Source organism: Moschus berezovskii, chromosome 24 (genome assembly GCF_049115385.1).
Source record: "Moschus berezovskii isolate FMDL1 chromosome 24, NW_MosBer_1.0, whole genome shotgun sequence".
Lineage (NCBI taxonomy): Eukaryota > Metazoa > Chordata > Mammalia > Artiodactyla > Moschidae > Moschus > Moschus berezovskii.
The window spans coordinates 12484038-12502603 of record NC_142483.1 but is presented as its reverse complement, the minus strand read 5'-3'; the positions used below and the strand labels follow the sequence as shown (position 1 = coordinate 12502603).

At 47.2% G+C, this 18566-nt stretch overlaps 1 protein-coding gene across 2 annotated transcripts in view; it reads left to right on the top strand.

The window, feature by feature from the left end:
• Positions 1-528: 528 nt before the first annotated feature.
• STIMATE (STIM activating enhancer) overlaps positions 529-18566 on the top strand; it is a 55140-nt gene continuing 37102 nt past the window's right edge. The window contains exon 1 of one of the 2 annotated variants that reach the window (XM_088831824.1): positions 529-845. In XM_088831824.1, the coding sequence (XP_088687950.1) occupies positions 686-845 (160 nt within the window). In that variant the 5' untranslated portion in view covers positions 529-685. The remainder of the gene's footprint in view (positions 846-18566) is intronic. The other variant, XM_055414056.2, reaches the window with a different exon arrangement.

Sequence of the window (18566 nt, the reverse complement as noted above, 5' to 3'; positions counted from 1 at the left end):
AAGACTTTAAAAACAGTCCACATACCCCCTCCCCGCAAATAAAACATCTTGGAAGATTCACCTTTGGCCAGTATATTGGTACTAACAAGGAAGGTAGGACGCCGAACGTCTGGGTTGAAAGGAATATGATCAGTTTTCCTCAACGACCTGCCTCAGAATAATCCAGGCTGCTTGCCGAAATGCAGATAGATTATTGGCTACCTCTCAGAACAATTGAATCGGAATCTGAGGGAGGAATTCAGAACTATTTTTTCACAAATTCTTAAGGGGTGAGGGGTTTATCTTGGAGGGAAAAAGATTTTCGACAGATCTTCCCTGCTCCTGCCCTCAGGACCAGGAGCTCGGGGTCCAGGGCGGGACTCTCAATCCGGTTTGAGCAGCCCGCCTCACCTGGTCTGTCCTACCTATGGTGGGGACCCAACACACCGCCCCCTCGCCGCCCGGAGCCCCGCCCTTCGAGAGGGAGAGCGGGAGCGGCCAAGGCCCGCCTCCACGCCGGGTCTGGCCAATCAGGAGCTGCGGTCTCAGACGTCGCGTTACGCGCGGCGCTGAGTCGGCCGCGGGGCTGAGGTACCGGCTCCCGGCTCCGACTTGGGGCTCTGGTCTCGGTGGCGCGGCCCCAGCAGGTTGGGAGGCCCGGCGGGCGGGCGGGCGGCGGCGCCCAGCGCCCCTCGCCAGGCCCGCTATGCAGGGCTCTGCCGGGAACTCGAGCCACTCACTGCCGGGAGGGCCGCCCTCCACAGTCGCGTCCGGAGCGGGCCGCTGCGAGAGCGGCGCGCTCATGCACAGTTTCGGCATCTTCCTGCAGGGGCTGCTCGGCGTCGTGGCCTTCAGCACGTTGATGCGTGAGTCCGGGACCCCCGCCCCTCCTGAGGCCTTGCGCCTCAAGCTTCTGGCCCACCAGCCTCAGGGAGCCTCCTGTCTGAGGAGTTCAGGCCTTGGGCCCCTTGACGAAGGTTCCTTACTCGCGCGAGCCCAGGCTGGGCATTCCCAGACAACGGGGAGCTCTGGCCCCAGACCCAGGGTCCTGAGTTCCTCACCTTATCGCGTCAGCCTCTAATCAGGGGTCACTCCTGCTCCTCTCCTCACACCACGCACGCCTCTCTTCTGAGATGCCCCCCTGCAACCGTATCATCGAGAATTAAGGCTACCTCACTTGACAGCCTATGGCTGTGACCCGCAGGTGACATATTCCTTTCAGTCCCCTCTTGAAGTCTCTTCTTAGCCTCCTCTTCACACTTTGAATCCGGATCCCCCAGTCTGATACTGAGTTTTGTTTTTTCTTCACCTTTACGTCAGGATTAACTATCTCCCGTTTGCATGTGAATCCTGTCCTGTCACCTTGCAATACCGGACTTGGTAGGTCGTGCGTTCCGTTCCCAGTACTGCCTACCCCATCTCCCCTTCTCCCTCAGCCTAATTTTCTGTTTTGGTTGGAGCAGGACCCACCCAGACTGCCTTCCCCGCATCTCCTTTTTTCTCTCCTTTGCCTTAACGGGCTCACCTCTTCCATCTCTGTCCCAAGCTTTCCTAATCAAGTTGCATCTCAAATCTCCCCTGGCTGTACCCTTTCCCAGCCCACTTTTGTTTATGTTTCAAGTATTCTTCCTTTCTGTGAGACTTGGGCAACTTTAGAAACTTTAATAGAGAAGCAGACTCAGAGGGTCTGAGGAGGTCTTAGAATTTCTGCGCTAAATCATCTTTCCTGGAGAGTTTCATGATGAGGAAGAAAGCCCCGCTCTGGAAAACCAGAAGTTCCAACTTGTTGTCATGTGTACCACTGGTGATGGGTTCTGTTTCCTTAGTGCACGACTTTCCTTTTATTAAAGTGATAGGAGTCCTGGTTCTCCTGTGATTTAATTTCAGGGAAGGGAAGGGTTATAACTATTTTTTACAGAGGTATTAATTCCAAAATGACTTCTCAAAACTTCCTCACTGTACTCAGATGGGCAGAAGGTGAAGTTCCTGCAAAAACTATGCTCCTTGGCATCTGGGAAGGAGCCTGCAGCTGTGTGTGTCTTATAGAGTCCAGTTGCTGGAGTTGCAGCTTTGCTTGTTTATGGTGCAGGCCTTCCTTATTTGGGTGAATTCTTCCAGGCTTTAGGTAACCCTGAAGAGGCTGTTCTTGGACACTACTTTTTTTCTGGTTGCCTGACCTTCATAAGTCTAGCAGCAAGTCCTGGACTATATATGTTTGCTACATTTTCTCTCCTTTTCAATCTCTAGTTGCCTTGCTACATTTTCCCCACTGAACAAATACCCACTTGTTGCCACAGTAATAATATGTGACGACTTAGCCAAAATCAGCTGCTGACTTGAGTGCATGAACTGTACGTGTATGTGTTCCAGACTTTGTGTGTGGGTCTGTGCTCCTCTCCCCACGTCTGTCTCCTCCAGCTGGACTTTTCTATCTAAAGGAGCTCCAGGCTTAGGTTTGTTCCCTAACCTAAGATTTCTTAGCATCGCCTTGGCTGTTTTCGTGGGTTTGACTGATGCTGATGGCCCCGCTTACTCCCTGGCGTTTGATACTTGTGATTCAGAGAGGGAAGTGTGATTATGACAGGGCACAGTTGCTCACAGCTGAGAAGTGTGCCAGGTAGAAAGTTCAGAGTGACAGTGCTGCCCCTGTGAGTCTTCAGGGACACAAACACTTCTGTACTTGATCTTCAGTGTGAGCACAAGTGCAAATCTCACAGTGGTTGGTATATTTCGAATGCAAAGGCAGGACTAGAAGTAGGGGTTTTTTTGCTCAGTGTAAACTAGACATGGAGGAACTTTGTGGCAGTGGGTAGTAGGTCTTAGGACAAAGATGAGTAGGGGTGATGGGGAGAAGAGGTGGAAAGGCTCGAGCTGTGACTGCCCTGGACACAGGCATGGACATGAATCGAGAGCCTTTTTCCCCCCACCTAGAAACAGACAGCAGGCCAAGGAGAGTCCCACTGGCCAGGACAGGACCAGGGAAGTACTTTTCTTCTCTCTTACACTTGTTGGTTCTATTGAAATAGAACTGTAGGGCTTTTCCATTTTGCAGAGCTGGGAAGAGGAGAAGTCGTTTAGAAGCTGCTTTACATTTTGAAATGAACTTTGCTGGGGAAAAGGAAGGGGAAAGAGATGTTCACGAGGAGGTTCTCCTGCTTGGGTTGGTCTCTTCCTGGTCACAGGACCTGGTCCTCAATCTGGCACAGCTGCTGTCAGGAGTGCCAGGCTCCCACAACAAGACTGCTCATCTTGTAACCCTTTGAGGGAGGTCTGGGTTTGTTGAGATGAGGCCACTTCATTCTTTATCAATTTCATTATTAGTTTCTTCAAGCATATTTCATCTCTTTTTTGAAGGGAGGGGGGCCACCATTCAACATGTGGGATCCTAGTTACCTGAACAGGGATGAAACCTGTGCCCTCTACAGTGGAAGGGCTGAGTTCCAACCACTGGACCACCCAGGAAGTCCCCAAGCATGTTTTTAATACCAGTCATCTTTCCTCAGCAGTCAAAACTAACAGCCCCTGTCCTCTTTGGAGTTGCAATCATTTTCCTTCTGGTGCTTTCCTCCCGTGTAGTGGACTCAGACACTTCTGACGACTTCCCAGTTTTGAGGGCTGGTGCTATTCTGTTTCCCTGTTGGATCAGCTTTGTTCTATAGGATGGACCCCTTTCTCTGCTAGACAGGCCATGTACAATATGGTTGCCTGGCCTTCATAAGTCTTGCAACAAATCTTGGACTGTATGTTTGTTACTTTTTCTCTCCTTTTCAGCCTCTAGTTGCCTTGCTGTAACGTTTTCAATCCCTTCACATCCTGATTTCAGTGAACCCTCTGACCACTGTTTCTATGTTTCTTTTTCTATCCCCCAAATCACTTTTTTTCTCCTTTTACAACTTGCTGTGTTTTTTACCTGAAGAAACACCCTCTTATATCTCAGGAGAGGTTTTGATTCTCATGGGGATTTCTCATGCTGATGCTTAGCTCGCTGTGTAGGGCTATTCAGACGTCTCAAGCCAGGCAGTTGGGAGTTGATGTGATAGTTGATACATATAGCTGATTCTTTAAGCTACATAAACATACAAGCCACCATCCACAGGCATGTGCCAGTGTCAGCATCCCATTGTTCAGGTGGTGAGCTTTCCAGAGGCTTCAGCTAAGGTACCTTCTGTGTGCAAGGAAAGCCCAGCAAACTCAGAGACAAGTTTTTAAAGGGCCTTCCCCCTCTGGGTTTTCTGAAGTGTTTCTGAAATGCATTGGGTGTAGAAGTAGAAGGAATTGCTTTAAACGAGGGACCTTTGCCATGCTCTACCTGCCAAGCAGTTCACCTGTTTTGGTGGCTTTTGTCTATGGTCTTTGATTTAATTAAGTCACAGCAGAGCTGAGCAGTTCTGGGGCTGCCTTGTGTGTTCCAGCCCAAGCGAGTGGCCCAGCCATCAGCCGAAGGTTGTTATTGACCAATGTGTATGTTGGCACGAGGGTTATTTACTCTCACGACCTGTAAATGCAAAGCACACTCAAGCCTCCTTCACCGTGCACCATTAGAATCCTGGCTGAAGTGTAGACACAGGATTGCCTTTTTAACAAAAACATTTATAGAGTTTGGATAAACCTACCTGCCTATTTTCATGTGACAGATTTGGGCACTGGCCAGTTAGGAGAAAGTGTCAGTGTTTTATGAGGACACTGCTGGCGTTGAGAAATGATAGCTTTTTTCCTGAGGTCTAAAGTAACATCACTGAGCAGTCTACCCAGCTTTGAAGTCTTGATCTCACATGAGAGTCCCTGCCATTTTGTCAAGCAGTGAGCTGGCCCCCCTGTGTGTTCTGTACAGATATATGCATGTTGGGACAACATTTCCTGGGATCACCCCTCCCCACCCCTTTCCAATATTTATCTTCAGTTCAGTTCAATTCAGTCGCTCAGTCGTGTCCGACTCTTTGCGACCCCATGAATCACAGCACTCCAGGCCTCCCTGTCCATCACCAACTCCCAGAGTTCACTCAAACTCATGTCCATCAAGTCAGTGATGCCATCCAGCCATCTCGTTCTCTGTCGTCCCCTTCTCCTCCCGCCCCCAATCCTTCCCAGCATCAGAGTCTTTTCCAGTAAGTCAGCTCGTCGCATGAGGTGGCCAAAGTATTGGAGTTTCCACTTTAGCATCAGTCCTTCCAATGAACTCCTTTAGAATGGACTGGTTGGATCTCCTTGCAGTCCAAGGGACTCTCAAGAGTCTTGTCAAATATACAGAAAAGACCATAATACAATGATTGCATATCTGCCCTCCACCTAGATTCAGAAATTGTTCACCTTTTGCCACATTTACTTCATACGTTTTTGGGGAGAAGGGGATGATACATTTAAAGATAACTTGAAGCCAGCATCACACTTTATCCCTAAAAACTTCAGTTGAGTCTCCTAAAAATAAGGACAGTTGCATTCATAACCACAGTTTTATGATCACACCCATGAAAATTTATAACCCTGCATGATCATCTAATATCCAGTCTGTATTCCCACGAACACACAAAAATTCCTCCATTGTTGCAGGTCTCTTATAGCTGGGATTTTGCAAAAACTCTGATCTGATCAAGGTCCACACATTGCATCTGGTTATGTTTTGGGATTTTTTTAATATTCATTTATTTGGCTGCCGGCTTAGTTGCTCCAAGGCATGTAGAATCTTAGTTCCCTTACCAGGGATTGAACCCATGTCCCTTGCATTGCAAGGTGGATTCTTAACCACTTGACCAACAGTGAAGTCCCTGGTTATGATTATAAGTCACTTTTAGGCTGAAAGAATCTCCCCTACACGCGTGCTCACGCACGCACACACAAACACACACACACACAGAGTCTTCTGTTGTTGTTGTTTACTGACATTGCCTTTGAAAGAGTCCTGGCTCATTGTTGTGTATGGCGCCCCATCTTCCAGAGTTGTCTGGGTGTTACCTCATTAAGGTGTTTGGGTGGTTTCCTGGACCCCTGTGTTTCCTGAGTTTGGTATGGTGGGACCATTAGCTTGTGATGACTTTTCTTTAGAGCAAGAACACTGTGTGAGCAGTGCTGTGTGCTTCATGTTACATGGTACCAGGCAACACATGACATCAGGCAGTCCCATGGTTAGTGATAAGGTCAGTTACTGGGCATAGAGGGCGCATTTCTAGCTCCCTCCCTTGTAGGGTGTGTTGTCCCCTTTGCAGTTAGTATATCATCTCTGTGGTGGTAATGCTTAGAGATCTTGTGGATAGCCTTTTCCCCGGTCACTTCACTTCGGGTAAAATAATGAAATTCGGTGATGGCTGGAATGGAGCTGAAGCTCATGTGTGAAGGTGCCATCTCTGGGCCTGTGACCCAACACTCTCTCGATGATGTCGCTCTCTAGCATTCTGTCACAGGCTGGTATTGTATCCAAGGGGAAAAGAAGTGTGGCCAACATTAGCATGGAGGAAGATGAGGGGTTCATTTGAGGGGGGTTCATTTGAGGGGGATTCATTATTTTTAGAAAGTTTCTGGTTTTCTAAATGCTGATGCATCTGGTAGCATTTATCAATAATGGTGATCTACTCCTTTAAAAAATTTATTTATTTATTTTTGGCCGTGCTGGTCTGCATTGCTGTGTGGGCTTTTCTCTAGTTGCAGGAAGCAGGGGTTACTCTCTAGTTGTGTGCTTAGGCTTCTCATTGCCATGGCTTCTCTTGTTGCAGAGCCTGGGCTCTAGGGAGCACGGGCTTCAGTAGTTGTGACACATGGGCTCAATAGTTTTGGCTCCCGGACTCTAGAGCACAGGCTCAGTAGTTGTGGCCCACCAGCTTAGTTGCTCTGAGGTATGTATGATCTTCCCAGACCTGGGATCCAGCCCTTGTCCCCTGCATTGACAGGTAGATTCTTTACTATTGAGCCACCGGGGAAGCCCTACTCCTTTATTTATAATGAAACTTCACCAATTTGGAGTAAAATCAGGGCAAAAGGGAGTTGTCTGAATTAGGGGATAATCTGAGTTGTAATGAAATGCATCTTTTTAGCCTTTTAAATACCTCTGTTTTTCGTGTTGCCCTATAGGGGCCTTTCAAGCCTCTGCTGCTTTAATGAGCTGTTTAAAATCCTTTGCAGTTAGTTTAGTACTTCCATGAAGTCTCCTGTTGAAGGAATTTTAAATGGTTTAAAATTCAAATGGTTAAAAATAGCAGGATCTCTGGCTCTGGAATCCATCTGACCTGACTTGCATGCCTGCCTCTGCCACATACTGCCCTTGAAGTGAAAAAGTGAAAGTGGCTCAGTCATGTCCGACTCTTTGCGACCCCATGGACTGTACAGTCCATGGAATTCTCTGGGCCAGAATACTGGAGTGGGTAGCTTTTCCCTTCTCCAGGGGATCTTCCCAACCCATGGATCGAACCCAGATCTCCCACATTGCGGGCGGATTCTTTACCAGCTGAGCCACAGGGGAAGCCTAAGAATACTGGAGTGGGTAGTCTCTCTCTTCTCCAGTTGATTTTCCCAACCCAGGAATCAAACTGGGGTCTCCTGCAGTGCAGGTGAATTCTTTACCAACTGAGCTATCAGGGAACCTTGTGACTCAGCTGGTAAAGAATCCGCCTGCAATGTGGGAGACCTGGGTTTGATGCCTGGATTCTCCTCTCTGTAGGATTCTCCTCTTTTAGTCTGTCTTTATGGGCTTCCCTGATAGCTCAGTTGGTAAAGAATCTGCCTGCAACGCAGGAGACCTGGGTTCGATCGCTGGGTTGGGAAGATCATCAGAGAAGGGAAAGGCTACCCACTCCAGTATTCTGGCCCGGGTTGCAAAGAGTTGGACATGACTGAGTGCCTCACTTTCACTGCCCTTGAGCAGCCCACATATATCTCGAAGCTTTGGTTTCTTCCCCAGCAAGATGGGATGGATGATTTTTCTGGGACTGTGGGGATTAGAAAGAGTGTGTGTAAGGAAGCTGGATCAGTGCCAGGCACATGTTGGGCCCTTCGTAGTGGGAGGGGGTGTCATAATCCTCATTGCTATTACAGTGTTCTCATTCAGAGTTCAGTTAAGAACATCTCACAAGTGCTGAAGTAACTTGTTTTCTGAATCAGGTTAAACATTTTCCTTTCTGTCTTGTTTACTCAACATCTTTACCTTTAGCCCTCTTTTAGATGGTGTGAAATCAGGTTAGCCAAAAAGTTCATTCAGTTTTTCCTGTAAGAGCATACAGAATAACTTGAACAAACTTTTAGTAGTAAAACCTGAACAAACCAGTAGTAAAAAATTGTAACCCAGCCAGCACAGTGATTGCTCATTCCAAGTTAGCATGCATCCAGACCGGGTAGCTTTGGTATAAGTAATAATCTCCTTCCTTCTTTTCTTGAGTTTTTGCCTGCAGAGTCTCACGTGGGCTGTGAGTGGGCAGTGGGTGGACTGGGGCAACCCATTTACAGGTGACAATGTCAGAGTCCTTGACTTCATCGCCCCAGGTCTCGTGGTAACAGGTGGTGGCACTGGCCGCTGGAGCCTGCATTCCTGCAGCTGGCTCTTTGCTGAGTCCCTGGTGTGCCGGCTTTTGTGCTCAACTCTTGACGTGCTGCACAGAAACCTTGGTTGTTTTCCCTTCACAAACAAGGACAGTGAGCAGGTGAAGTGTGCAGCACTGGGCCCCTGTCCATAGGTGCAGAGCTGAGATATGAGCCAGGTCCCTCAGGCCCCAGTCGTTCTCAGCCACTTCCCCTGCCCTCTTTCCACCGGCACGCTGCTGATTACTCTCTTTCCCTGTCTACTTCACCTCATTCTTTTTTCCTGTTGGGATAATCCCAAGTTTCTTTCTTAATAATTCTTCTTAATGTCCAGAGTATTATATGGAACTTCAGACTGTCTTGTGTCTGTTGATAACATTAAGCATGTAAATTTGAAATGACCTACCAGTCCTTTCATGTATGTTTGAGTTACATCTTAGGTTTGCTTTTCTGGCCTGGGCCTTTGTGAAGGGTTTCCCTGGCTGTGCTGGGATGGCGAACCAGGGTCTAGCGTCCGAGGCACAGCCTCCGGGGAGGCGTACATGAGTCCATTCTGTGACTGGTGAGGAGGGATTTCCAGGGCTGTTGGTGATTTCAGGTAACCCCAAGTTTTCACAGAATTTGTTTCCCTGGTGCTGTATGACTATAAAGAGAATAGTTAATAATTGTAAGAGTTGGGGATGACCGTTAAGAGTTATCCTTTTCTTCATGTGTATGTAGAAGTGGTCTGTACACCTGTTTTAGTTCATGCCACTGCTCAGAAGTTATCCATCTAACCCAGGGTTTTTCAACTTGACACAATTGATATCTTGTGCCAGGTAATTCTTGGTTTGGGGGGCTGTCCTCTGCATTGTAGGATGTTTAACAGCATCTCCAGCCTCAATCCACTGGATGCCACTATCTCCCCCACTGCCACCCCATTGTGACAGCCCCAAAATATCTCCAGATATTGCCATTGACCCGTGGGGGGCAAAATTGCCCCTGTTAACAACATTTGTTCAATTTGTGGATTACTCAGCAGACTATCTGTGGGCCCTAGTAGAATAGATCTGTTAAATAAAGACCTGAGTGCCAGGCATGGTGTTGGGTGCTGCCTTGACAAAGAAGAGCTGAGACCTAGTCCCCTGTTCCTGAGGGGCTCACAGCTGGAGTGGACTGCGGGAGCCCTGGTAGGTCATCCCAGTGCAGCATGAAGAGAGCTGTTGACGTTTGAACAGACTTGAGAGGAGGGATGAGAGCTTCTACCAGGAGACCTTGGGAAGTGTCCCTGAGGAAGACCTGCTTGGTCCCAACACTGGAGGGGAAGGAGATGTGAGGGGCTCTGGATACAGGGGGAATGGTGAGAACAAGGCCCAGATAGGAGATCACGGGCGTGGTGATCGGTTCTGGGGGCTGGAGATAGTGGGGGCAGAGGCTCCCAGAAAAAGAGGCAGTGTGTTTGGAGGGGTTCCAGAGAGCTACCTTTTTTTTCTCATTTTCAGGCCTATTTTCTACAGCTTACACTTAAAAAGCGTGGTGAATTAAATCACTGGGTGGCCAGTCAGGTTCTGCATTCACCTCTGGCTCCTTTTGGATTGTTTCTTTGAGAACCTTTAAAGCAGTTTCATCACATTCCTTTTAGATCTCATGGGGTCCCCCCAGGGAAGGTTGCTCTTTGTGTCTTTGGGGCTGTAGGAGAAGAAACAGGACCCAGTGACCTTCTCCCAACCCCCTGTCTTATTGGCAGTGCCTCCTGAGATAGGTATTATGGTGATGTGGGCAGACCTGCTGGGCCTGCTTGGTGCCAGGCATCGTGAATTAACCTAGTTAGTCCTCACAGTCATCTTGAGAGGTGGGTGCTAATATTGTCTCCATCTCATAGGTAAGGACACTGAGTCACCGGGAGGTTAAGTAACCTGCCCAAGGTCACACAGCCTGTGAGTGGTAGAGGCAGGCCGCGTGGCTCTGGAGACACTGCTTTTACTAATAAGGGAAACATTTCCTTATTGGTAACTGGCTTCTGTAGACTGTCCACTGCACTCCACACAGATAGACACAGTGGAGACGCTTCACCCCTGGATTTTTGGTTTAGGCTCAGTTGTGGACAGCTGTCATGGGTGGTCTCAGAGACCCAGAGGGTAGGCCAATCCTGGGAACTTCTAGCCCCTCTGAGTGGGGCCCCAGGCTGTGGTGACGTAAGGCTTTGCTAATGAACCTCTCCTATGAGAATTCCAGTCCTCAGTACATGCTGGAACTCCTGCACTAGTGCAGTGGGATGGCCAGCCCCTGAAATCACCTGCTTGCCTATTAGGAAAAGGCTTCTCACCAGAGTTACTGTAGCCCCATCGATGCAACATGGCCTCCCCTGTGTTTCCTTTGATTTAAAGCATCCTCTTCATTCTAAAGGGTGTCTTGCGCCGTAGTCGGGTTCCACTCGAGCTGCTTTTCTGGTGGAGGAGGCAGGAGCTGACAAGGCCCAGCCTCCCCCAGAGTGTGGTGTCACTTAGGGCCTCGGCGGAAGAAGGGTCGCTCAGCTCGCTGGGTTGCTCAACTAGTGTTTTCTTGGCTCTAAAATTGCTTTTAAAGACTTGATGTTGAGCATTTGTGGCTTTTGCTATTAACAAGTGATAGGTGTCAAGAACTCTAATGCCTTTTCTCTATTTTTCTCTCTCACAGATCAAGTTGTATGCACAGTCAGCTGGGATATATGTGTTTTTTACATGTTCACCTTTCTCAAAATGCTTTACCCCCCACCTCCCAGTCCCAGCTTATATTCTAGTCCATGGACTTATCTACCCTCTTAGCTCATCAGTGTTCTTCACAGGCTTTTCTGTTTTTTTAGAAGACTTTTTTGCCTAATAACATGAAAATGACATAGAGAGATGAGGTGGTCACAACACCTGGATTAAATGACACAAGCCAGGCTATAGTCCTGCAGGAAGAGATGAACCTTGGCAGCATACACGCAGCTCTTGCCAACCCCGCACGCACTGGCGGGCTCAGAGCATGAGCACAGGTTTTCTATCTGGGTAGCAAGTTTGGGTCTAAAGTATTTGTAAGTGGTTCCATCGAGGTCATGCATGGAGTGGAGACTCACTCATTGCTCCCGTGAATGCCTTGCAGCACAAATGTGCTGTTCCTGCCTCCTGTGCCTTTGCTTCTGTCGTTTCCAGGTAGCAGGCTTGAGGACCGCAGATCTGCTATTTCCAGCTCTGCTGCACCTCTGGCTGGTGATGAGGGCGGGTATTGGAGTCCTGAAGACATAGTGTAGGGAGACGTAAATGCATGTATTTTTTCCTGGCAAGAGGCCTGCTTTTATAATTCTGTCCCCAAATTCTCTGTGAGACATCTCATCAGTTATTAGCAAAAAAAAATTCCAATTCTGTTACCTGAAATTAGAGTAAACAGGAATGTTCAATTGCCCCTCAGTTGGCTTAACAGATTACATACTGATTTGTTTTTCTCAGTGCGTGTTTAGGTAAATAATTTGCTAATACGCCAAATAGGTCAGACTTTCCAAGGAAATGTCCAACAAGCACCGTAGTCTTGCTAAGGACCTGCCTGAGTTCAAGGGCCACTGCTGCGGATAGAACAGTGTCCTGCGTGCAGCTGTTTTATAGTGCTCTTGTTCTCCCAGCAGTGGAGCTTCTCAGGCCCGGCCAGCATGAACATGGCTCAGGCTAAATTTTGGTCTGTGGTGATGTGAGGTGTGAGGGTGAGGAGAGCTGGGGCCAGGGGCCACTGTCTGACCCTGTTCAAAGCAGGTAACCACTGAACCATACCAGGAACTCCTGGATTCTTGCTCCCACTGTCCATGGCTGCCAGTTATACTGTTATACTGTGGGTCCTCCTTTGCCTGGGACTAAGGTAACATCTTGAAGGACAGCCAGGCTCCTGGACCTGTTTCTCCATCTTTGTTTTCTGCGCCCTTTCTGTGCTGCAGACATTGCAGCCACCACTGTCTGCACTGTAGTCCAGGCCAGGGAGCACAGCCATGATAGCAAACACTGGGCTGCAGCAAGATGCCACCTGCTGCTCTTCTCTCAGCTCCCACGCCTGCCAGACCCGTTCCTGCCTCCTCCCCTTACTCACAGTCCTCTTTCCCCTAAATGCTTCTCTCCTTCCTCCCACCTTGCCACATTCTCCGCATCTTCTAATAGGCGCTCCCTGACCTTAGCCCATACTGCTCTCCTTTGACGTTGCTGGACATGTCTGTACTGTACACGTTAGGTCTCTGCGTGGCACTAGCTGAGCTGGACTGACTTGGCTGCCAAGCAGTTGCTGGTGCCCTGGCCGGGTGCTCAAGGCCAAGGCGGAAACTTGTTCCCTACTGGGAATCTGGTCAGAGAGAGAGCTAGGAGGTCGAGGGACTGAGATTTTTTTCTTCTCTGATCACCGCATGGTTCAGAATGCATTTTCTAAGAAAAACACAGATGTTCTCTTTTAGAATTGTGGTACAATTTGTCAGTGCTGGAGAAATGTGACATTAGTATGCTATTACCAATTCACAGTCTATGTTCAGATTTTATAAATGGCTTGAGTACTGTCTTTATAGCTATTTTGCCCTGGTTCAGAGTCATACTTTGGATTCAGTTGTCACATCTCTTTAGTCTGGAATCATCCCTTAGCCTTTCTTTATCTTCTTAGCCTTGGTACTTTTGAGGAGTACAGGCCAGTGACTTTATAGAATGGCCTAGATGAGGTTTGTCTGATGTTTTCTCATGATTACATCCAGGTTATGTGTTTTTTGGAGGGAATATTCCCCAAGGATTGCTGTGACTTTCTCAATGTATCAGACCCTCTGGCACCTGATGCTGATTTATCCCAGCATCGGAATAAGCCAACACCTGACACCTTGAGTAAGGTGGTTCCTCCGGATCTCTCCACTGTGAGGGTAACATTTTCCTCTTGTAAATTAAGTAAATTGTGGCGAGATACTTTGAGAACATGTAAATACAGGGTCTGTTTTCAGTCTTTCTTGTAAAGCCTCCCCTGGGTGGGAGGTAATAGCCACAGGCTCTAAAGGTGTTTTGGCCAGTTAGAGGTCTGGTGGCAATACTGAGTCACATTTATAGGTTGTTCATTATGTGCCAAGCCCTAGTACATGCCTTACTCATTTTCTTCTCACCTTAACCACATGAGGTGGGTACTCATGTATACCCTATTTTATACCTGGAGAAACTGGTGAATTATCTAACGATAAGGCAGTCACTAGGTGGGGCACTGGAATTCAGACCTGGTGGGTCTTACTCCAGCGGTGGGACTTCCCACTGTGAGCATGCAGTGTTCACATGCAGTTCGTGGCACAAGGACCCTGCTCCTCCAGCCTCTGGGCTTCCCATGTCTTCTGTGTGTGGAGTTCTTCAACACCATTTGGTTCTCATTGTCCCTCACCAGCTTGGTTTTTCCCTGAGAGCATCATTGCAGTTATTTTTTTCTAGGCATGATAGATGGACCAGGAAAAAGCCAAAGGCTTTTTATCTTGAGATTGGAATCCAGGAGGGCATATCATTGAAGCCAGAGGAATCTTTCCTATGTGGATAAATGTAACACTTGAGCTGTGCAAAAGTGGATGAAGAGGCTTTTGCCAGTGAGGGGACCACCAGTATAGAACTCATCCTATTTTTTGGTAAGCAATCAGAAAACAGACCAAAATACTATATGAAACAACTGTTTGCAGAAATTGGACATCAGATAGCTCAGGAACCATGAGGGAAAGAAAATAATGAAGTGAGCCTTCTGGTTCTCCCCCTCAGCTTTCTTCTGGAGGCAGTTTCCAGGTCTCAAAGTAGTGAGGAACAACCCAAACAGAGCCCAGCAACCCTACTGAGTTGAGAAGACAAAGTTGAGGAAGCCAGAGCAGCTGGAATTTTCAGGAACAATATGGAGAAAAAAGAGCTATATAGAGGAAAAGCTCAAGACATTTGTTCAGAGGTCTCCATAAGTCCTTTTCTATTGATAGATGTTAATCTGTGTGTGCGCAGGAGAAAATTCAAAGGCAGAGCAAGGAACTGCTGGGAAACTGTGAGCTGTACTATTTAAGACAGGAGGAGATTTTTCTTTCCAGTTAGAGTGAGAAATGTTGTTGAACACTGGGGGCATTCAGTAGAGACCTCAAAAAAATCATGCCCTATCTAGTTCTAGAGAAAGGGTACATGGCTTAAAAACAAGCCTTGATACCATATACAAAAACTGAGTAGAAGTACATCACAGATCTAGATGTATTGTAGAAGTGAAAACTATAGCACTTCTAGAAGAAAATGGAAGAGAAAGTCTTTGTGACCTTGGGATAGGGAGAGAGGGAGGACAATGGCTGGTTGGTGGAGTCGTCAGAACCTACTGTATGGATTTAGTTTGCCATCTTATATGGGTGCTGCTTGTAGTGCCCCAAAACAGGTACAACAGTGAAATCAAAGGTCACTGATCACAAGTCACCATAATAAATGTAATAATAATTTAAAAATATGAAATATCAAGAGAATTACCAAAATGTGACACAGAAACATGAAGTGAGCAAATCTTGGAAAAATGGCACCGATAGACTTGTTCAACACAAGGTTGCCACATACCTTCAGTTTGTAAAGAACGTAGTATCTATACAATGAGATCTGCTCATATTCTTATGTTTGCCTCACCTTTAGCAAGGCAGCCTGTTTGCTCATTGCTTGTATTTTAACTGGTAGGAAATTGGAACTTCTGTGTTCCACAGATTGTTGATACAGGATGAATTTCAGACTAATTTGCTATATAATGAGCCTCTGAGTTATGTGTGGGAGTCAAATAGGGACTAATCTTTTAAATGGAGCCTGCTTATCCTGTGCAGGTGACTTTCTACATGTTTTCAGACTTCTCAGCTCCTTTTTTGTAAGGAGGCAGTTGATGGATCTTTTTCTCCCTCTTTTAAAAAGGGACTGTTATCTCAATGCTAAGTGAAAGGAAGTGCTCAAGTTCTAGCTTGTATATAGTACAGAGCTTTGTTCCATAGAGTCTTTGTATAGAATTTTTGCTTGCTGCCCTGAGCACTCAGTCTCTCCCAAACCACCTGCTCTTCCCTTGCCCCTGGAAGGTACTTGGGCACAGTTGGCACTTTCCTGATTCTTGGGTCACATTGTTTGGTCATTTCCTCAGCAAGTGAGTGGGTTCTGTGCTTACATACCCACATCAGAGGTCAGCCTCTAGCTCTTCTTGCACAGGGTCAGGTGTGGTGGGACACCTAGCTCAGTCTTCTGCCGGTAGCTTGGTTGAGGAGCAAGCCCAGAAGAATCATGTTCCCAGAACTATTGTTGGGCTGAGTCTGAGGACAGGTAGTCAGGCCCAAACTGGGCCCTGTACTGTGCTTCCATTTTTCCCGAGGTCTCATAAATTGTGCCTGGCCTTTCTGATCAGGAGCTGGCGTTGGTAGGCCTATTTCAAGTTAGAAATTGTATGATCAAGGCATGCTGATTCTCTGGGGTTGGTTTATGTTCATTCTAGACCTCTGGAGATGCCAAAGAATGTACAGACTACCATACATTTGTGCTCATTTTGCATGCTAGTAAGGCTGTGCTCAAAATCCTTCAAGTTAGGCTTCAGTAGTACACAAACCAGGAACTTCCAGATGGGGTTTAGAAAAGGCAGAGAAACCAGAGATCAAGGGAACCAGAGAAAGCAAGGGAAATACAGAAATACATCTACTTCTGCTTCATTGACTATGCTAAAGCCTTTGACTGTGTCGATCACAACAAAATGTGGAAAATTCTGAAAGAGATGGGAATACCACACCACTTTACCTGTCTCCTAAGAAACCTGTGTGTAGGTCAAGAAGCAACAGTTAGAACCGGACATGGAACAACGAATGGGTTGCAAATTGGGAAAGGAGAACGTCAAGGCTGTATATTGTCACGCCGCTTATTTAACTTATATGCAGAGCACATCATGCGAAATGCTGGGCTGGATGATGCAGAAGCTGGACTCAAGATTGCCAGGAGAAATATCAGCAACCTCAGATACGCAGATGATCCCACTCTAATGGCAGAAAGCGAAGAGGAACTGAAGAGCCTCCTGATGAGGATGAAAGAGAAGAGTGAAAAAGCTGGCTTAAAACTCAGCATTCAAAAAACTAAGATCATGGCATCCAGACCCATCACTTCATGGCAGATACGTGGGGAAAAAGTGGAAGCAGTGACATTTTATTTTCTTGGGTTCCAAAATCACTGCAGACCATGACTGCAGCCTTGAAATTAAAAGATGCTTGTTCCTTGGAAGGAAAGCTATGACAAACCTAGAAAGCATATTAAGCAGAGGCAGCATAAAAAGCAGAGACATCACTTTGCCAGCAAAGGTCTGTGTAGTCAAAGCTATGGTTTTTCCAGCAGTCATGTATGGATGCAAGAGCTGGATCATAAAGAAGACTGAGTGCTGAAGAACTGATGCCTTTGAACTGTGGTGCTGAAGAAGACTTGTGAGAGTCCCTTGGACAGCAAGGAGATCAAACCAGTCAATCCTAAAGGAAATCAATCCTAAATATTCATAGGAAGTACTGATGATGAAGCTGAAACTCCAATACTTTGGCCATCTGATGGGAAGAGCTGACTCATTGGAAAAGACCCTGATGCTGGGAAAGATTGAAGGCAGAAGAAGGGGACGACAGAGGATGAGATGGTTGGATGGCGTCACCAACTCAATGAACATGAGTTTGAGCAAACTCCAGGAGCTAGTGAAAGAGAAGCCTGGCGCGCTGCAGTCCACGGGCAGAGTCAGATACGACTGAATAACTGAACAACTTTGATCCACACCTGCCTTTCCTAGGGTGGCCTGGTGCTCCCTGTCTTGAGGGTTTTGGATACTGATGCTGTCTCTCCCCCTTCACTAGCATACACACTTCTCATTTATCATGCCATCCTTTTACCCAGGCCACCTGTTGTTCTGAAGTGGGGAAGAGGTGAAGATAGCTGTGAGAAGAACCCAAAGTGCCTGAAGCATCTGTCAGACTACTCTAGATGGGATTTGTGCTGCCAGCCACGGCGGACTTACAGATATGTTAGTTCATAGTGGACGGATGAATTCTCTATTTATGGTCCCAAGGCTCCTTGGATTCAGGTTATTATTGTAAAGTTAAGGCTTCCTCAGCTGCTCTCTGCTGCTCTCACACCTGATTCCCAGACTTTGGGACTAAGAAAATGAACTCTGTTGCTTCTGTTCTGCTCAGACTCTTGTTGGTTATACAACATGTGTTGCTGAAAAAGAGAAGATTCTGTGCCAGCTGCCCTGAGTTGAGAAGCTAGGGAAGAGGTCTTCAGTGTTGGTTTATAACTGTGGTATCAAGAGAAGAGCTGACCTATTAATTTCTCTGCTCAGGGTGCTTATCAGTTTACTTCCATCAATAAAGTTAGAAGGTGTAGCCCCAGTGCATTCCCAGAGGAGAGTCCTCAGCTGGGTAAATGTGTGGTGCTGTCACAAAGCAGTGCTGCCTCTCACTTGCCTGGGCATTGGGAGCCTCTCTGGTCTATGAACATACCTTCCTAACTGTGCCACTTGGTGCTGAGAGCCGGGGAGCACAGAACTTAGAGTAGCAGCCAGGGGGAGGCAGGGAGGGCCATGGGGATGGTAGAGGGATATTGCACACACACTGGGGGACCTGGGGCTTTCCCACTCCTGGCTCTACCTGCTGGGACTGTGCTGTGGGAGGCCGAGCAGTGGCAGGAGCAGCCAACCTTGGACAGTGCTTGTCAGAGGAGCCCTGTTGTGGCCTCTCTGTGCCAATGAACTTTGCCAGCCAATCTCAGTTTCCACCTGCATTAAGACTTGAATTGACTTCTTAACTGTAAGCCTTGAAATTTTGGATAATGCATGTATTATAAATATATGCACTATTAGGTACTGTCAGTATAGAACAAAGTTCTTGAATGATTTTTCTACCTGTGCTTAAATTTTCTGAGCAAACTCTTTTGGAGGCTGTTCTTGACTTGTTAATGCTCTCTGTTTTACACATAGAGGTTTGCGTTTCACAGGCTTTACATTTAATACCAAGGGGCCAAGCCCAGTCAGTCCTGATGCTGGAGCTTGTTTTGTGGGGGTACAGGTCAGCAGTGGACTGGATTCTGGACCTGATTGCACTGAGATTCAGTTTC